This window comes from Halichoerus grypus, chromosome 8, assembly GCF_964656455.1.
Source record: "Halichoerus grypus chromosome 8, mHalGry1.hap1.1, whole genome shotgun sequence".
Taxonomy (NCBI): Eukaryota; Metazoa; Chordata; class Mammalia; order Carnivora; family Phocidae; genus Halichoerus; species Halichoerus grypus.
The window spans coordinates 27,235,498-27,253,276 of NC_135719.1; the positions used below are offsets into that span (position 1 = coordinate 27,235,498).

Here is a 17,779-nt window from a genome sequence, read left to right on the forward strand (position 1 = left end):
GTGGAATGATACAATACGTGATCTTTTTTGATTGGCTTGTTTCACATAGCATAATGTTTTCAAAGTTCCTCTCTACTGTAGCACTTACCAGTACAACATTCCTTTTTATGGCTAAAAATGATGTCACTGTTTGGATATACCACATTTTGTTTGTGCAGTCATCAGATGGGGCTTTTTAGGTTGTTGCCATTTTTTGGTAATGGTGCATAACAACACTGCTATCAATGTTCATGTACAAGTTTTTGTGTAAAAAATACGTTTTTGGTTTCTCTTGGGTATATACTTATGAGTGGAATTGCTGAGTCATATGGTAACTTTAAGCTGAACATGTTGAGAAACTGGCAAGTGGTTTTCCAGAGTGGCTGCACCATTTATATTCCCACCTGCCTGGACAATGCTTCCATTTCTCCATAACCTTGCCGAGAGCTGTTACTGTCCGCCAGTTTGATAATAGCCTTTTTAGTGGTTACAAAGTGGTATCTCATTGTGGCTTTGATTTGCATTTCCCTAACTTCTGATGATGTTGAACATCTTTTCATGCACTTATTGGTCACCTCTATATGTTCTCTGGAGAAATTTCAGTTCAGACCCTTTGCTCCTTTTTCAATTGGGTTGTTTTGTTATTGTTGAGTTGCAAGAGTTTTAAAAGCATATATGTATTCTGGGCATTAGACTCTTACCAGATATATGATTTATAAACCCTTTTCCTCTTTCTGTGGATTGTCTTTTCATTTTCTTGATCTGTCTTTTGAACAATTTTAAATTTTGATGGTGTCCAATGTATCTATGCTTTCTTTGGTGCTTGTGCTTTAGATGTCATTGCTAAGAAATCATTGCCTCATTCAAGGTCATATAGATGGATAGCTATGATTTCTCAAAGCATTTCATAGTTTTAGTTTTTATATTTAGGCCTTTGATGCATTTTTTTCACAGCTAGAGAGCTTTATTTTTATTTTTTAACATACAGTCTTATATTAGTTTCGGGTATACAATATAGTGATTCAACAATTCCATATATTACTCAGTGCTCATCATGGTAAGTGTACTCTTAATCTCCATCACCTATTTCACCCCTCACCCACCTCCCCTCTGCTAACCATCTGTTCTCTATAGTCAAGAGTCTGTTTCTTGGTTTGTCTCTTTTTTTCCATTTGTTCATTTGTTTTGTTTTTTAAATTCTACACATGAGTGAAATCATGTGGCATTTGTCTTTCTCTGACTGATTTATTTCACCTAGCATACTCTCTAGCTCCATCCATGCTGTTGCAAATGGCAAGATTTCATTCTTTTTATGGCTGAATAATATTCCATTGTATATATATACCACATCTTTATCCATTTATCTATTGATGGACACTTGAGCTGCTTCCATAATTTGACTATTGTAAATAATACTTCAATAGAAAAAGGGGTGCATGTATCCTTTTGAATTAGTGTTTTTGTATTCTTTGGGTAAATACTCATTAGTGTGATTACTGGATCATACGGTAGTTCTATTTTCAATTTTTTGAGGAACCTCCATACTGTTTTCCACAAGTGTTGGTGAGGACATGCTAAAAAAGGAACCCTCATGCACTGTTGGTGGGAATGCAAACTGTTGCCCCTTTGATGCATTTTTGAGTTATGTTTTATATATGGTATGAGATAAGGGTCCTCATTTAGTCTTAGTTCTAAGAGGAACTATATATTTAATGCTCATTACCTGTACTTATGTTAATGTCTCTCTAGTTATTTTGGTTCTTTGAAGTTCATGAATTAATAAGTTTCTTCAGGAAGGGCTCATGGAAATGATATTCCCTGAGTTTTTGCACACTGATGATAGTTTGTTCAGTTTTATTAGATATAAAATCCTTGGGTGACATTTCCTTTTCTGATTATCTCAAAATTGCTTCTATTATTTTTTTGGCACAATGAATTAATGCCAAATATTTTATTTCCCTTATGAGCCACTTGTTTTTTTGGCTTCAATACCCGAAGGATTTCTTCTTTTTCTTTAGAGTACAGTAATTTTAATACAGTTTATCTTGGTCATGACCATTCTGGTGTGACATTTTCCAGTATTATGAAGGATATGATCCTTCAACATGCAATTTCAAGCCTTTAAAAATTTTCAGGATTACTTTATTGAATTATAGTTTTTAATATTTGTTTTGTTCCCTCGCTTTAGTTTCCTTTATTTAGGAACTCCTTTTAGCCATATGTTGGATCTTCTTTAATACTCCTCAATATAAGCTACTGTTCATAAATCTTTTTAAACTCTTTTATGTATAATTTTAAAAATTCCTTTTCCCTTTTTATTACTCTTAGCTTATTATCAATTGTGTTTATTCACTTTTCTACTTATAGTTTAGCCTCTATTACTGAAACCCTTTCTTCCTTCTCTGTTTTACATTTAAGTCCATAATCCATTTTTAGTTAATTTTTGCAAAAAGTTGAAGTCCATCTTTTTTTTTTGCTTATAGATGTCCAATTGTTCCAATATCATGTGTTGAAAAGGCTATCCTTCCTTCTTCATTGAATTGCTTGTACATCTTTCTCAAAAATCAGTTGCACATATTTTTGCAGTTTATTCTGAGTTCTCTATTTAGTTCCACTGATCTATGTGTTTATCCCTCTGCCAAAACCGCAATATCTCTTTTTTTCTCCCAAGATTTTATTTAAATTCAAGTTAGTTAACATATAGTATAGTATTAGTTTCAGAAGTAGAATTAATGATTCATCACTTACATATAACACCCAGTGCTCATTACATCAAGTGCCCTCCTTAATGCCCATCACCCATTTAAACCATCCCCTTACCCACCTCCCCTCCAGCAACCCTCAGTTTGTTCTCTATAGGTAAGGGTCTCTTATACTTTGCCTCCCTCTGTTTTTATCTTATTCTATTTTTCCTTCCCTTCCCCTATGTTCATCTGTTTTGTTTCTTAAATTCCACATATGACTGAAATCATATGGTATTTGTCTTTCTCTGACTTATTTCTCTTAGCATAATACCCTTTAGTTCCAGCCACATCATTGCACGTGGCAAAATTCCATTCTTTTTGATAGCTAAGTAATATTCCGTTGTATGTATATACCACATCTTCTTTATCCATTCATCAGTTGATGGATGGACATTTTGGCTCCTTCCATAATTTGGCTATTGTTGATAAAGCTGCTATTAACATTGGAGTGCATGTGCCCCTTTGAATCAGTATTTTTGTATCCTTTAGATAAATACCTAGTAGTGCAGTGGCTGGGTCATAGGGTAGCTCTATTTTTAACTTTTGAGGAACCTCCTTACTGTTTTCCAGAGTGGCTGCCCCAGTTTGCTTTCTCACCAACAGTGTAAGGGGGTTCCTCTTTCCCCACATCCTTGCCAATATCTGTTATTTCCCGAGTTGTTAATTTTAGCCATTCTGACCAGTGTGAGGTGGTATCTCATCATGGTTTTTAATTTGTATTTCCTTGATGATGAACAATGTTAAGCATTTTTTCATGCGTCTGTTAGCCATTTGTATGTCTTCTTTGGAGAAATGTCTTCTCATGTCTTCTGTTCTTTCTTAACTGGATTATTTATTTTCTGGGTGTTGAGTTTGATAGGTTCTTTATAGGTTTTGGATACTAGCCCTTTATCTGATATATCATTTGCAAATATCTTTTCCCATTCTATAGGTTGCCTTTTAGTTTTGTTGACTATTTCCTTTGCTGTGCAGAAGCTTTTTATCTTGTTGAAGTCCCAATAGTTCACTTTTGCTTTTGTTTCCCTTGCCTCCCTAGCAAGAAGTTGCTATGGCTGAGGTCAAAGAGGTTGCTGCCTGTGTTCTCCTCTAGGATTTTGATGGGTTCCTGTCTCTCATTTAGGTCTTTCATCCATTTTGAGTTTATCTTTGTGTATAGTATAAGAAAGTGGTCCAGTTTCATTCTTCTGCATGTTGCTGTCCAATTTTCCCTACACCATTTGTTGAAGATTCTTTTTTCCATTGGATATTCTTTCCTGCTTTATTGAAGATTAGTTCACCATATAGTTGTGGGTCCATTTCTGGGTTATCTATTCTGTTCCATTGATCTGTGTGTCTCTTTTTGTGCCAGTACCATACTGTCTTGATGATTACAGTTTTGTAATACAGCTTTATTTCTCTTTCTGCTGCTTCATTATTGGTGTATAGAAATGCAACAGATTTCTGTATGTTGATTTTATATCCTCCAACTTTGCTGAATTCTTGTATCAGTTCTAGCAATTTTTTTGTGGTGTCTTTTGGGTTTTCTACTTAGAGTATCATGTTTTCTGCAAAGAGTGAATGTTTGACATCTTCCTTGCTGATTTGGATGACTTATTTCTTTTTGTTGTCTGATTGCTGAGGCTAGGATTTCTAGTACTATTGTACATCCCCATTGTACATATCTAGTACATCCCCATTGAGGATGATGTTAGCTATAGGTCTTCCATATATGGCCTTTATGAAGTTGAGGTATGTTCCTTCTAACCCTACTTTCTAGAGGGTTTTTATCAAGAGAGGATGCTGTATTTTGTCAAATGCTTTTTCTGCATCTATTGAGAGGATCATATGGTTCTTATCCTTTCTTTTATTAATGTGGTTTATCATGTTGATTGATTTGCAGATACTGAACCACCCCTTCAGCCTAGGAATAAATACCACTTGATCATCTTTGTAATGTACTGTTGGATTTGATTAGCTAGTATCTTGTTGAGAAATTTTGCATCCATTTTTTAAATGCTGTACCTTTTATTCCTGTGACTTATTCATTCCATAACTATAAGCCTGTATCTCCCACTCCCCTTCACTCATTTTGCACATCCGCTCATCCTCCTCCTCTCTGGCAACTATCAGTTTGTTCTCTGTATTTATGGGTCTGTTTCTGCTTTTTGTTTGCTTGCTTTTATTTGTTTTGTTTTTTAGATCCCACGAATAAGTGAAATCATATGGTATTTGTCTTTCTCTGACACTTAGCATAACACCTTCTAGGTCCATCCATGTTATTGCAAATGGCAAGATTTCATTCTCTTTTTATGGCTGAGTCATATTTCATAATGAGAAAATAAGGAAGTAATTCCATTTACAATTGCACCAAAAAGAATAAAAATTATTAAAATTATTAAATTGAATTTAACCAAGGAGGTGAAAGGCCTGTATTCTGAAAACTATAAAACATTGATGAAAGAAATTGAAGATGACACAAACAAGTGGAAAGATATTCCGTGCTCATGGAATGGAAGAATTAATATTGTTAAAATGTCTATATTACCCAAAGCAATCTACAGATTCAATGCAATCCCTATCAAAATACCAACTGCATTCTTCGCAGAACTGGAATAAGTAATTCTAAAATTTGTGGAACCACAAAAGACCCTGAATAGCCAACGCAATCTTGAGAAAGAAGAACAAAGCTGGAGTTATCGCAATTCCTGATTTCAAGATGTGCTACAAATTTGTAGTAGTCACAGGGCGCCTGGGTGGCTCAGTCATTAAGCGTCTGCCTTCGGCTCAGGTCATGATCCCAGGGTCCTGGGATCGAGCCCGCATCGGGCTCCCTGCTCCACGGGGCGCCTGCTTCTCCCTCTCCCACTCTCCCTGCTTATGTTTCCTCTCTCGCTGTGTCTCTCTCTGTCAAATAAATAAATAAAATCTTTAATAAAAAAAAAAAATTTGTAGTAGTCAAAACAGTATGGTGCCGGCACAAAAATAGACACATAGATCGTTGGAGCAGAACAAAAAGCCCGGAAATGAATGATATTAACATTTAAATCCGTGGACTTTGAGTAAAGCAGATTACCCCTTCATAATGTGGGTGGGCTTCATCCAATCAGTTGAAGGTCTTGGTAGAACAAAGGCTGACTTTCCTGAGCAAGAAGGAATTCTGCCAGCTGATAGCCTTTGGACTCAAATTACAACTCTTCCCTGGGTCTCCAGCCTGCTAGCTTACCCTGCAGATTTTGGACTTACCAAATCCTCCACAATGTGTGAGCCAATTTTTTTAAACAAATCTCTCTCTCTCTGTATACCTCCTATTAGTTCTGTTTCTCTGGAGAACTCTGATTTATACAATCATCATTTTGTAATTTTCGGCATACAGATTTTTTTACCTTTTTTTTTTTAAAGGGTTTTATTTATTTATTTGACAGAGAGAGTGCACACAAGCTGGGGGAGCTGCAGAGGGAGAGGGTGAAGCAGACTCCCCGCTGAGTAGGGAGCCCAATGTGGGGCTCGATCCCAGGACCCTGGGATCATGATCTGAGCCAAAGGCAGACACTTAACTGACTGAGCCACCCAGGCGCCCCTGCCTTTTTGTAAGTATAATTAATACACAGTGTTATATTACTTTCAGATCCTTTATCTTTTTTGTTAAATGTATACTTAAGTACTTCATTTTCTTTGGAGTTATTATAAATGATATTGTGTATTCTGTTTTTAATTTCAGGTTTTTTTTAAAGATTTTATTCATTTATTTGACAGAGAGAGACACAGCAAGAGAAGGAACACAAGCAGGGGGAGCAGGAGAGGGAGAAGCAGGCTCCCCACCGAGCAGGGAGCCCGATGTGAGGCTCGATCCCAGGACTCCGGGACCATGACCCGAGCCAAAGGCAGATGCCCAATGACTGAGCCACCCAGGCGCCCTTAATTTCAGTTTCTATGTGTTATAGAAATGCAGTTGATTTCTGTGTGTTGATCTTGCAGTCTGTGGACTTGCTGAACTTGCTATGAGTTTTCTGGGTAGATTCCTTGGGATTTTCTACATTGGCAACCCTATCATCTGCAAATAAGAACAAATTTATTTATTCCTTTCCAGTTTATATGTCTTTTATTTCTTTTTCTTGCCATATTGCCGTGGTCAGAACCTCCTGCAAATCATGTTGAATACAGTGAGAATGGATATCCTTCCTTTATTCCTGATCTTTGAAGGAAAGCACTCAGTCTTCCATCATTAAGTATGATGTTAACCTTTAGGTTTTTTTGTAGATGGTCTTATCAAGCAGAGTTTTCTTTTTATTTCCATCTTTTCTGGGTTCTGTTCCTTCTTTTCTGTATTTTGTAATTTTGATTTATGTTTTTCTTGCATTGTTTTTAAATGTCTATCACCTTGTTTTCAAATAGTAAGTTACTATTTTGATCTATTTTGTGGTTATATCTGTAGGTATGCTTTTACTGTTTATAGGGATGTTATTCTGCTCCTTATTCTCTTTTTTGAATATCCTCTTTAAGAATCTAATTCCTATCTCATCCATCCCTATGAGAAAAGAGTAGGAAAGGGACTTTCACATCCTTTCCAGGGTAGGGGATCATTATAATCAAGTCTGGAACCTCCTAGAAAATGGTTTTGGATCTGCCTTTGAGATGTGAGAAAAGACCTAGAGGAGAGATAAAGTTTGCATAGATGATGAAGTAGGTCATTCTCAGCAGGAATGGCTTACTAATGTCCAGAAGGTAAAAAAGGAAAGGCCAGTGCCTTGCAAGAGCAAAAGGATAGGGAAACATGTTGGGGAGGGCAGAGAGAGAAGTTGGGTTTGCTGGATGGTCTGGGCTGCAACTTAGACTTACTTGCATGCAGGATACAGCTTAGTTGCATGAAAAAGGCCAACAAATCCCTGAAGAATTACATCTCAGCAATGTACTGTTGCTGTGAAAAGTGGGCCCAATCATGTAATTGACACCAAAGATTAGTGACTCCTAATGTTTATTTTCCCAAAGACTTCCCATTTATTCAACAAAGTGTTTCATATTTGTTTCCTACTTAAAAAAAAAAAAAAGCTATTCAAGTAGTTCTGGTTGAAGGTGACTCTCATACTTCAAAACCAAATGACAAATTTTACTTCATTATTTCCTGTTCAGTTGACGGATGAGAATTCTTAAGTTTCATGTGGCTTGACTCATAATTCTGATACATTTTCCCCAAAGGCAAAACATTACTTTCATGTATAATTTTGTTTGAGTCAGTACGTATGAATATGAGTAACTGCTTATTCTAATGAAATCATTACAATATTTGTTCTAATAACCTGATTTAATAGTGCTAGTTGGGTTAATTTAAGTGGAACTTACTTCTTAGCCTCTTTGTACTCCCTGACTAATCCAGCACCATTTATTTCTCCGGGGCTTCTCATAAAATTCTAGTCAGTAGCTCAGAAGTATTAAAAACTTCAATTTTAACACAAAGTGTAGGATATAGAATTCAATTGAATAAATGGTAATCTAATACCACTATCTGCTAAGGACTATGCCAGGTGCATTAGGGGATTGCAAGCATGAATGAAACTGTGTTTCTGTCTGTAAGGAACTCATTACTAATGGAATAATGTCACCCAGCATTCATAAAGTGCTTTAATGTTTGCAAAATACTTTTATATATTCACGATCTAATTTAAATCTCATCACAGAGCCTATGAGGTATCATAAGTGTTTCAAGATCTGTCAAAATTAGATCTCTTCCCTCCATGTACTAAATTGTCCTTTAATTAGTTTATTAACTGTAGAACACTTTGGGTATTGACATCTTAATGTTGTCTTCTTATCCATGAACACAGTGCCTTTCCATTTATTTAGGCTTTCTTTGATTTCTTTCAGCAATATTCTGAGCTGAAAGGTTTGTAGAATTTTCAGTGTACCTCTGTAGAATTTTCACCTCTGTTAAATTTATTCTTAGATAGCAATGAGATAGACATTTTATAACCCAATGAACAGAGACAAGTCAAAGTTTTCATACATGCATTATTGTCTGTTAAACTCCAGAGTTGCCCACACTGGCATCCAACACTGCAGTTATAATTATCTAAACAAATCTGCTCCAGAGCTGGTGATGACCAGAGGACACAGGAGAACAAGTTAAAGTTACTGATTTTCAATTCTGTACATAGAATAGGAATTACTGGTCATGTGATAATTCTATGTTTAGCTTCGAGGAACTGCCAGAATGTTTTCTATCTGCACCATTTTACATTACCACTAGCAATGAACAAGGGTTCCAATTTCTCTACATCCTTTCCAACATTTGTTATTTGCAGGATTTTTTTTATTACCATGATAGTCATCCTAGTGGATGTGAAGTGGTATTTTATTGTATTTTTTGCTCATTGTGGTAAAATATATATAATGTAAAATTGGCCATTTTAACCATTTTTAAGTGTATAATTTGGTGGCATTAACTACATTCACATTGTTGTGCAATCATTGCCACATCCATCTCTAGAACTTTTTCATCTTCAATTGAAACTCTGTCCTCGTTAAACACTAATTCCCCATTTTCCCCTCCTCCTTGGCAACCACCGTTCTACTTTCTGTCTCTATGAACATGACTACTACATAAGTGGATTCATACAATGCTTGCCCTTTTGTGACTGTCTTATTTCACTCAGTGTAATGTGCTCAAGTTTCATCCATGTTGTAGCATGTGTTAGAATTTCCTTCCTTTTTAAGACTGAATAATATTCCATTGTATATATGTGCCACATTTTGCTTATCCATTTGTCCTTTGATGGACACCTGAGTTGTTTCTGCATTTGGCTATTGTGAATAACACTGCTATAATCGTGGAAGGGCAGAAATCTCTCTAAATCCTTGTTTTTAATCCTTTTGGATATATACTCAGAAGTAGAATTGCTGGATTAAATGGTAGGGTTTTTTTAAGATTTTATTTATTTATTTGTCAGAGAGAGAGACAGACAGACAGCACAAGCAGGGGGAACAGCAGGCAGAGGGAGAAGCAGGCTCCCTGCTGAGCAAAGAACCTGATGTGGGACTCAATCCCAGGACCCTGGGTTCATGACCTAAGCCGAAGGCAGATGTTTAACTGACTGAGCCACCCAGGCATCCCTTAAATGGTAATTCTGTGTTTAATTTTTGGAGGCACTTCCATGCTATTTTCCATAATGGCTGCACTATTTTACATTCTCACCAGCAGTGTGCAAGAGTTCCAATTTCTCTGTATTCTCACCAACACTTGCTATTTTCTGTTTTTTAAATTAATTAATTTTTATTTAAAAAATATTTATTTTAGAGAGAGAGAGAGAGTCAGGGGAGGGGCAGAGGGAGAGACTCTTCAAGCAGACTCCCTGCTGAGTGCAGAGCTGGACACAGGGCTTGATCTGACAACCTATGAGATCACGACCTGAGCCAAAACCAAGAGTTGGACACTTAACTGACTAAACCACTCAGGCACCCCAATTAATTATTTTTTAAAACAGCCACCCTAATGGATGCCAAGTGGTATCACATTGTGGTTTTCATTTTCATTTCCCTAATCAGCAATGTTGAGCATCTTTTCATGTGCGTATGGGCCATTTTTTTTTTTTATTTTTTTTATTTTTTATTTTTTTTATTTATTTGAGAGAGAGAGAATGAGAGACAGAGAGCATGAGAGGGAGGAGGGTCAGAGGGAGAAGCAGACTCCCTGCCGAGCAGGGAGCCCGATGCGGGACTCGATCCCGGGACTCCAGGATCATGACCTGAGCCGAAGGCAGTTGCTTAACCAACTGAGCCACCCAGGCGCCCCTTCATGTGCGTATGGGCCATTTGTATATCTTCTTTGGAGAAATGTCCACTCAAGTCATTTGCCCATGTTAAATTGGGTCGTTTGTCTGTGTGTGTGTGTGTGTGTGCGTGTGTGTGTGTTTTAAAGATTTTTTTATTTAATTGACAGAGAGAGAGAGGACAGCAGGGGAAAGAGCAGGCAGAGGGAGAGGGAGAAGCAGACTCCCCACTGAGCAGGGACCCACTGAGCAGGGAGCCTGATGTGGGGCTCGATCCTACGACCCTGGGATCATGACCTGACCTGAAGGCAGACGCTTAACCCACTGATCCACCCAGGTGCCCCATGTTTATCTCTTTGTTTTTCAGTTGTGGGAGTTGTTTATATATTCTGGATATTGAATCCTTGTCAGATACATAATTTGCAAATATTTCTTCTCATTCTATAGCTTGTCTTGTTACTTACTTGATAGCATTCTTTGATGCACAAAAAATTTTTAATTTTGATGTACAGATTGTCTATTCTTTCTTTGTAGCTCATGGTTTTGGTGTCATATCTAAGATTCCATAGCCAAATCCAAAGTCATGAAGATATACACCTACGTTGTTTTCTAAAAGTTTTATGGTTTTTGCCCTCATATCTAGATCTTTGATCCATTTTGAGTTAATTTTTGTACACAGTGTGAGGTTGGGGTCCAACTTCTTTCTTTTGCATGTGAAAATACAGTTGTCCCAGCCCTACCTGTTGAAGAGACTATTCTTTCTCCATTGAATAGACTTGGCACCCATATGAAAACTCAGTTGACCTAAGATAGATGGATTTATTTCTGGACCCTCAATTCTATTCTAATGATCTATCCATCCGTATGTCTGTACCATACTGTTTTGATTATTATACCTTTGTAGTAAGTTTTTAAATCTGGAAGTGTGAGTCTTTCCACCTGTTTCTTCTTTTTTCAAGACTGGCTATTTGGGGCCATTGCAATTCCATCTGAATTTGAGGATTGGCTTTTCCATTTCTGCAAAAAAAGTCTATTGGAATTTTGATATGGATTGCATTGTATCTGTAGAACACTTTGGGTATTGACATCTTAGTATAAAGTCTTCCTATCCATGAACACAGTGTCTTTCCATTTATTTAGGTCTTTAATTTCTTTCAGTAATGTTTTGTGCTTTTCAGTGTACAAGTCTTTCATCTCCTTAAATTTCCCAGGTGTGTTATTCTTTTAGATGCTATTGTAAATGGAATTGCTTTCTTGTTTTTCAGACTGTTCGTTGCTGGTCTATAGAAACACAAATGATTTTAGTGTGTTGATTTTATATCCTACAACTTTGCTGAATTTATTACTGCTAGTAGCTTTCTTGTGGATTCTTTGGGATTTTCTATAAATATAGGATCATATCATTCTGCAAATAGAGATAGTTTTAATTCTTCCTTTCCAGTTTGGATGCCTTTTATTTCTTTTTCTTACATAATTGCTCTGGCTAGAATTTCTAGTACAATGTTGAATAGGAATGTTGAATGTAGACATCCTTATCTCATTCCTGATCTTGGGGGAAAGCTTTCAGTCTTTCACCATTGAGTATGGTGTTAGCTATGGGTTTTTCACAAATGCCCTTTATCATGTTGAGGAAGTTAAAGTGAATTTTTAAGATGCTATTCATAGAAATAATGTGAGGCCTGGGATAAGGTTATCATTCTCCAGAGGTGATTTGCTATTGCTTTTGCTAGCTCCTTATGGCCTAAGCAATGAAGGATTACTTTAAGTCAAATTCAGGGTTTGGGATTTCTGGGCTTCTGCAATTAGAGGAAAGGCTAGCTTATTCCTTACTCCCTGGGTGCAGTTATCTGGGGTTCCATCACAAAGCAGGGGACTGGTGTACTGGGTCCTTATTCTTGAGGGCCCTGGACTCAAAATTTATCTTTCTAACCCTGTTTGTCTGCTAAAGCCAGAAATGCAAGTGACCAGGGCAGGAGATTCCGATGGGGTGCACACACCTCTGATTCCTTCTCCTCTTGAACCTTGGCCTAGTGTTTCCGCATTATCTCTATAACTCTTTGATACTTCTAAGAAGATATTTAAAAAAAAAATTTCATCTGGCTTCTTAGTTGTCTTTAGCAGGAGAATTTGCAAGCCTGATGTTCTTGGAAATGGTGGTTCTCTGCTGATTATTACTCTTCCAGAGTTGGAGATTGTGAAATCCAAGTAGAACTTTCTTCTGCCTTATCGTATGAAGGGACAAATTTGTTTTTCATCCATCTATGGAGAGGTATGTTGAAAAGAGCAAGAATCTGAAGAAGGTCACTGTAAGTGAGGCATTTGTGTTATTCATCTTCCTGTTGGTGCAAACAGGCATACAGCCTACCTTTCAGTAAAAGCTCAGTCACCTTGTCATGCTATGCTTAAGAACAATGGTCTTGGGGTGCCTGGGTGGCTCAGTCATTAGGTGTCTGCCTTGGGCTCAGGTCATGATCCCAGGGTCCTGGGATCGAGCCCTGCATCGGGCTCCCTGCTCTGCGGGAAGCCTGCTTCTCCCTCTCCCACTTCCCCTGCTTGTGTTCCCTCTCTTGCTGTGTCACTCTCTGTCATATAAATAAATAAAATCTTTTAAAAATAAAGAACAGTGGTCTCAGTCTATTAGTGTCATCTGATCTAGGAAGAAGAAAAAGTTGCTATAAGTTGGTCCCCGGGGTCTCCAAGAATCTCTCATAATACTAGGACATGTATTATGGCAGCCTTTTATTTATTTTTTTAAAAAAGATTTATTTATTTGTTTGTTTATTTATTTTAGGGGGGAGGGGCAGAGGGAGAGAGAGAATCCCAAGCAGACTGCCCCCTGAGTGAAGAGCTGGATGTGGGGCTTGATCCCAAGACTCTGAGATCTTCACCTGAGCTGAAATCAAGAGTCAGACCCTCAACCGACTGAGCCACCCAAGCACTGCTAATGCAGCCTTTTTAAAGAGAAAAACACTGAGGAGCAAAGAGGGTCAATGAGTTGTTAAGATCAGAGCTAGGGCTAAGCCAGCTCCCTCCCTCCTTCCTTCCATCCTTCCTTTCTTTATGATTCACTTCTGTGAAATTGACTCACTTTATTTATATCTCCAAATTGCAATTGTTTATCAAGAGAATGTCGGATGTTACATTTAATACAACTGAATTTTAAAATTCTCTAAAATACCGAAATGATTTTTAAAATGGCTAAATTACTGTAATTTCTGGATCAGGCTTTCCCTCTGGCCCCAAATCAAATTTCGCAGAGAAAGTAGATCCCTCTTCTAATCCACCTACACCCAAATCCTCTGCTGTGCTGCCTGGAGTTCTCTTTCCATGCCATTTATAAATAGAAGGAATTGATTCACATATATTTTGGAAGCGCATCTAATACATACGTGGGAGTTCACGGGAGGTTTCTACCATTCGGTACTTTCCCCAGGATGCCTCAACTGGCAGCACCCTATATTTAATCCACATTTAATTCATTGCTGACAGCTCCCAAACATCTCAAATCTATTCAGTTCTGGGTATCGCCACCACCTCTACCTTCATCCCAAATACTGTCATTTCTTGCCTGGATGACAGCAATAACATGAGAGCTCTACATTCTCTTGGGCATCCCTCAATCCATTTTCTGTAGAGGATGCTTTTAGGCAGAAATGGCTTGAGGAATGGAAAAGGTCCACAGTGACCACCCGGCTGAATACATACAGACCCATCAGGGGACCCACCCCAAAATATCCATAAGCCCTAAATGACCAATGGACTACATACAACTAGGCACAGTTACCAAAAAAGGGAAAATTCCACACATCGCCATGCCTCCTCGCCTTCCTTCCTTAAAAGCAGCTCCCTCCCACTGCCTCCTTGCAGACAGCCTCACCTCTGTGGTCCTGCCCACCACTCCCTTGCCTTGTATTCAATAAGCTTCTACCTCCTTTGTTCTGCCTCAAGCGAGTTCTTTCGGCTTCCACCCAATTGTTGCTCCACATTTGGGGGCCCCCAACCGATCAGACAGATACCCCATTTAGACAGGACCATTTTCTATATTGTGGTCAGAAAGGTATTTCCAAAGCTCCTTATTATCTGATTTTTGGCACCATGTAGAATTTTCCATCACAGTGCACCTGGCCACAATTGGCCTTTGAGTAATTATCTGTGTGTTGTCAATCTAACCACCAGACTGAACATTCTCTAGCTTGTTTGCTTTTGCTAATCCTTACATCTTCGGTGTCTGGCACATAGTGGGTGCTTAACATATTTTTTGAATACTACATAATGTCAATAAACTCTATGTAATTTACTTATTCTGCTTATTGTACTGTTTCTCTACTTCTACCGAGAACACATGGGTTTTGTCTGTTTTGTTCACTTACGGACTTACTCTAAGAGCCTAAGAGTGCCTGGTGCTTAGAGAGTCCTTTGTAAACTATTGTGGGGAATGAATAACTGAACGAAGGAGGGAGGGAGGTGACTCCATTGAGAACCTAACCTCCTTGCAGTCCAGGATCTTGCTTTGGTATTGTTCCAAGCCCTTAAAAAGTGCTGCCTGAGAATTTCTAGATAGAGAATGTCTCCAGGAAATTTGAATTTGTACTCCGGTACTCTGAACGATGCCATCCTGAGGCTCAGCCATGCTATAGATAAAAACTGGAGGAAAAGGCAGAGTCTGGCCACAGGCCAACATTTTGAGGTCAGCTACTTTATCTGTGGAATTCCCCACCCCCAGTTCATCCCTTGGCCATCCCTTTAAATTGGAAAATAAATCCCATCCCTGCTAAGGTGTTGGCTGATAAAGGCTTGAGCTATTGCCCCTTCAAGAGGAATTTGCATTTTAATAGAGGCTCGTCAAGCCCCAAAGGAATCAATATCTCTAATGGTGAAATTTCAAGCACCAGCAACTGAGATGTTCTGGGGCGCTACTCTCCAGTGTTTCGGATCCAGCAGGGGATTCCTTCAGTTCCACCGAGCGACAGTGGGAAAATGGCCTGGGGGAATGACCTACCATTGCCCTTTATTACCATGAACGTTGCCTTTTTATGCCCAATCCCTTCAGATTTCCCAACACTCGTGGGTCTCTTAATAACAGTCTTTTTCAACACCAGTGGTCTTCAAGTTGTCACATCAACAGGGCCACAAAGAGAATTGTGACAATAAAAACTTCCAAGTTTTCTTGGTACCTCAAAGAAGCCGATAATCAGTTTAAAACCTTATATTGGCTAAAGGGAGTAGGAATGATTTAATAGGTCCTTAATAACATCGTTCATTTAAATTCGTTTGGTGCAATTTGTTTTAAGCCCAAACTTTTCACTTGTATCAAAAGCCCTGCAAACTAAAGGTGGGTAAGAGACATCCGTTTGTGAACCGGGAATGTTTTAAATGCCGAGCCCTCCCGGGCCCAGTTCTCAGCGGATGGCTTGGGAAATTGCGGAACTGCAGAAAAGCGGCAGCTTGGATCTTGGAATTCCGCATTCGGTAGAGGCTGCTGCGCGTCACACCTGGGGCAGCGCACTTGGATTTCACCTCCTCTTGGCTCCCCGCCTGGCCGCTCAGTGTCCCCCGGCCCCACCTCCGCCGCGGAAAGCGCCTATCCCGGGCTGGCCCCAGGCTCGGCCGCCGGCTCGTTCCCTGCGGCTCGGCCCGCCCGCGGGCCCCGGCTCCCGCCGACTGACGGTTCAGCCGCGGAGGCTGCTGCCCTCGACCTTGAGGCGCCTGCGGTCCCTACTAACGTCCCGCACGGGAGGCGAGAGCTGCCGAGGCCGGGCCGCGGGGACCGCACCTGCGCCCACCCGCTCCCTGCTCCCGCCCCGGCCCGGGCCCCGGCCCAGCGCGCGGCGGCGGGGCTCGCGCCCGGGGACGGCGGCAGCTCGCCCCCGGCACGCGGCAGCTCGCGCCCGCGCTCGGGCGGGGAACGCGCGGGGCGGGCGGGAGAGGGCGCAGCGCTGCGCGGCCGGCGGGCGGGCGGGCGGCCCTGCGGAGCGGCAGCGGCGGGGACATGGGCGCGGGCACGGGCAGGGGCAGCCGGCGTCCGGCTTCCCGCCCGGCCCGGCCCGCTCCCGGCGCGCGGCCGCCGCAGCCCCCGCGGCCCGCGGGAAGGCGGTCCCCTCGCCCGGCGCAACTTGCCTCGGACCCTCTGTGAGGAGAGGCGGCGGCGGCGGCGGCGGCGGCGCGCGCCGGGGCCGGGCGGGAGCGGGGCGAGGCGTGCGGGCGCTCGGCGCGATGCCTCGGGCCGGCGGTCCCCGCGCGCCGCGCCCCGCCGCGCTGCCCCGCAGCCTGTCCCGCCTGCGCGAGTGCCCGGGCCGCTCCCGCATCGTGCTGGCGCTCGGGGCCACGCAGATGGCGCTCGGATGCCTCATCGTGGCGGTCAGCTTCGCCGCGCTGGCGCTCACCACCTCGGCCCGCGTCCGCCACTCCTGCCCCTTCTGGGCCGGCTTCTCGGTGAGTGTCTGCGGCCGGGCGGGGAGGTGCTCCGGGCCCCAGGGCTGCAGCCCGCCCGGGACGGCACCGCGGGCTCCAAGTTCGGGGCGCGAACGCCCGGGGCCGAGCTGCTGCAGCGCGGGGTGCAGTTCAGAAAACTCCGGGCTGAATAACTCCGGGGACCTTACTCACCGCTCTCGGAGCATCGCTTTCCCTTTCCTATAGCGCTGATCCCCGAGTTACTTTTCTTGGAGAAAACGGAAGCCAGGCGCCCGCCCTCCGCCGAGCCTGCAGCGGCCCCGGGGACCGCCGGGTGAGGGGTGGGCAGCCGGCGCGCGTCCGGCCGCGGGGTCTGCACTGGGCCCTCGGGGGCTCTGCGCGCTGGGGACCCGCGACTCGCCCTGGCCGGACCCGGTGCAGACCCAGCAGCCAGGAGGCCCTGACCGAGGCGGGGAGGTGGGGTCCGAACCGGGTGCGGGGCTGCCACTCGGCGCGCGCGTCTCGCCTGCGCGGCGGCGGGAATAGGGGCTGGGGGCACGGGACGCGTCCGGTCAGGCTGCGGGTCAGTCGGGGCTTTCGGAAACCGGCTGGCCCCCCCTGCGGCCACTTCCAGACTTGGCTTCAGGGACTTGGCGTTTCCCGCGTGCGTCCGGAACGCTGTGTGGGCGGCGGGACTGGGCCGGCGACCCGAAACCCGCGTCCGGGGGCGTGTTTTTCTGAGCTCCACACCTCGACGGTGACCCGATTTTCAGGCTGTTGACCCCCAAATTAGAGAAGCCAGGGACTAACAAGCCTCCATAGGAGAAAGCCACCAGGAGATCTCTATTATAAGGAAGCGACTGTCCCCAAGAGTTAATTTTGGGGGGGGGATTTTTTATAGCCTTTTGATGAAAGTTGTGTTTTCTA

General features: G+C 42.1%; 1 protein-coding gene and 1 long non-coding RNA gene across 11 annotated transcripts in view; one reads left to right on the forward strand and one right to left on the reverse strand.

Annotated features, from left to right (window-relative positions):
* The window catches only part of LOC118544437 (uncharacterized), a 100,076-nt gene extending 82,528 nt beyond the window's left edge, over positions 1-17,548 (reverse strand). For both annotated transcript variants that reach the window (XR_013450311.1, XR_004921589.2), the window contains exon 1: positions 17,066-17,548. This is a non-coding gene — a long non-coding RNA (uncharacterized LOC118544437). The remainder of the gene's footprint in view (positions 1-17,065) is intronic.
* Positions 16,442-17,779, forward strand: part of ENTREP2 (endosomal transmembrane epsin interactor 2) — a 473,415-nt gene continuing 472,077 nt past the window's right edge. For 3 of the 9 annotated variants that reach the window (XM_078078975.1, XM_078078976.1, XM_078078974.1), the window contains exon 1: positions 16,759-16,894. Coding sequence is in view for 6 of the 9 variants with exons in the window: in XM_036106221.2 (XP_035962114.2) it covers positions 16,676-16,894 (219 nt within the window). In the remaining 3 variants the exon portion in view is untranslated. Of the gene's footprint in view, positions 16,895-17,779 lie in introns of all 9 variants that reach the window. The other 6 variants (XM_036106220.2, XM_036106226.2, XM_036106222.2 and 3 more) reach the window with 4 other exon arrangements.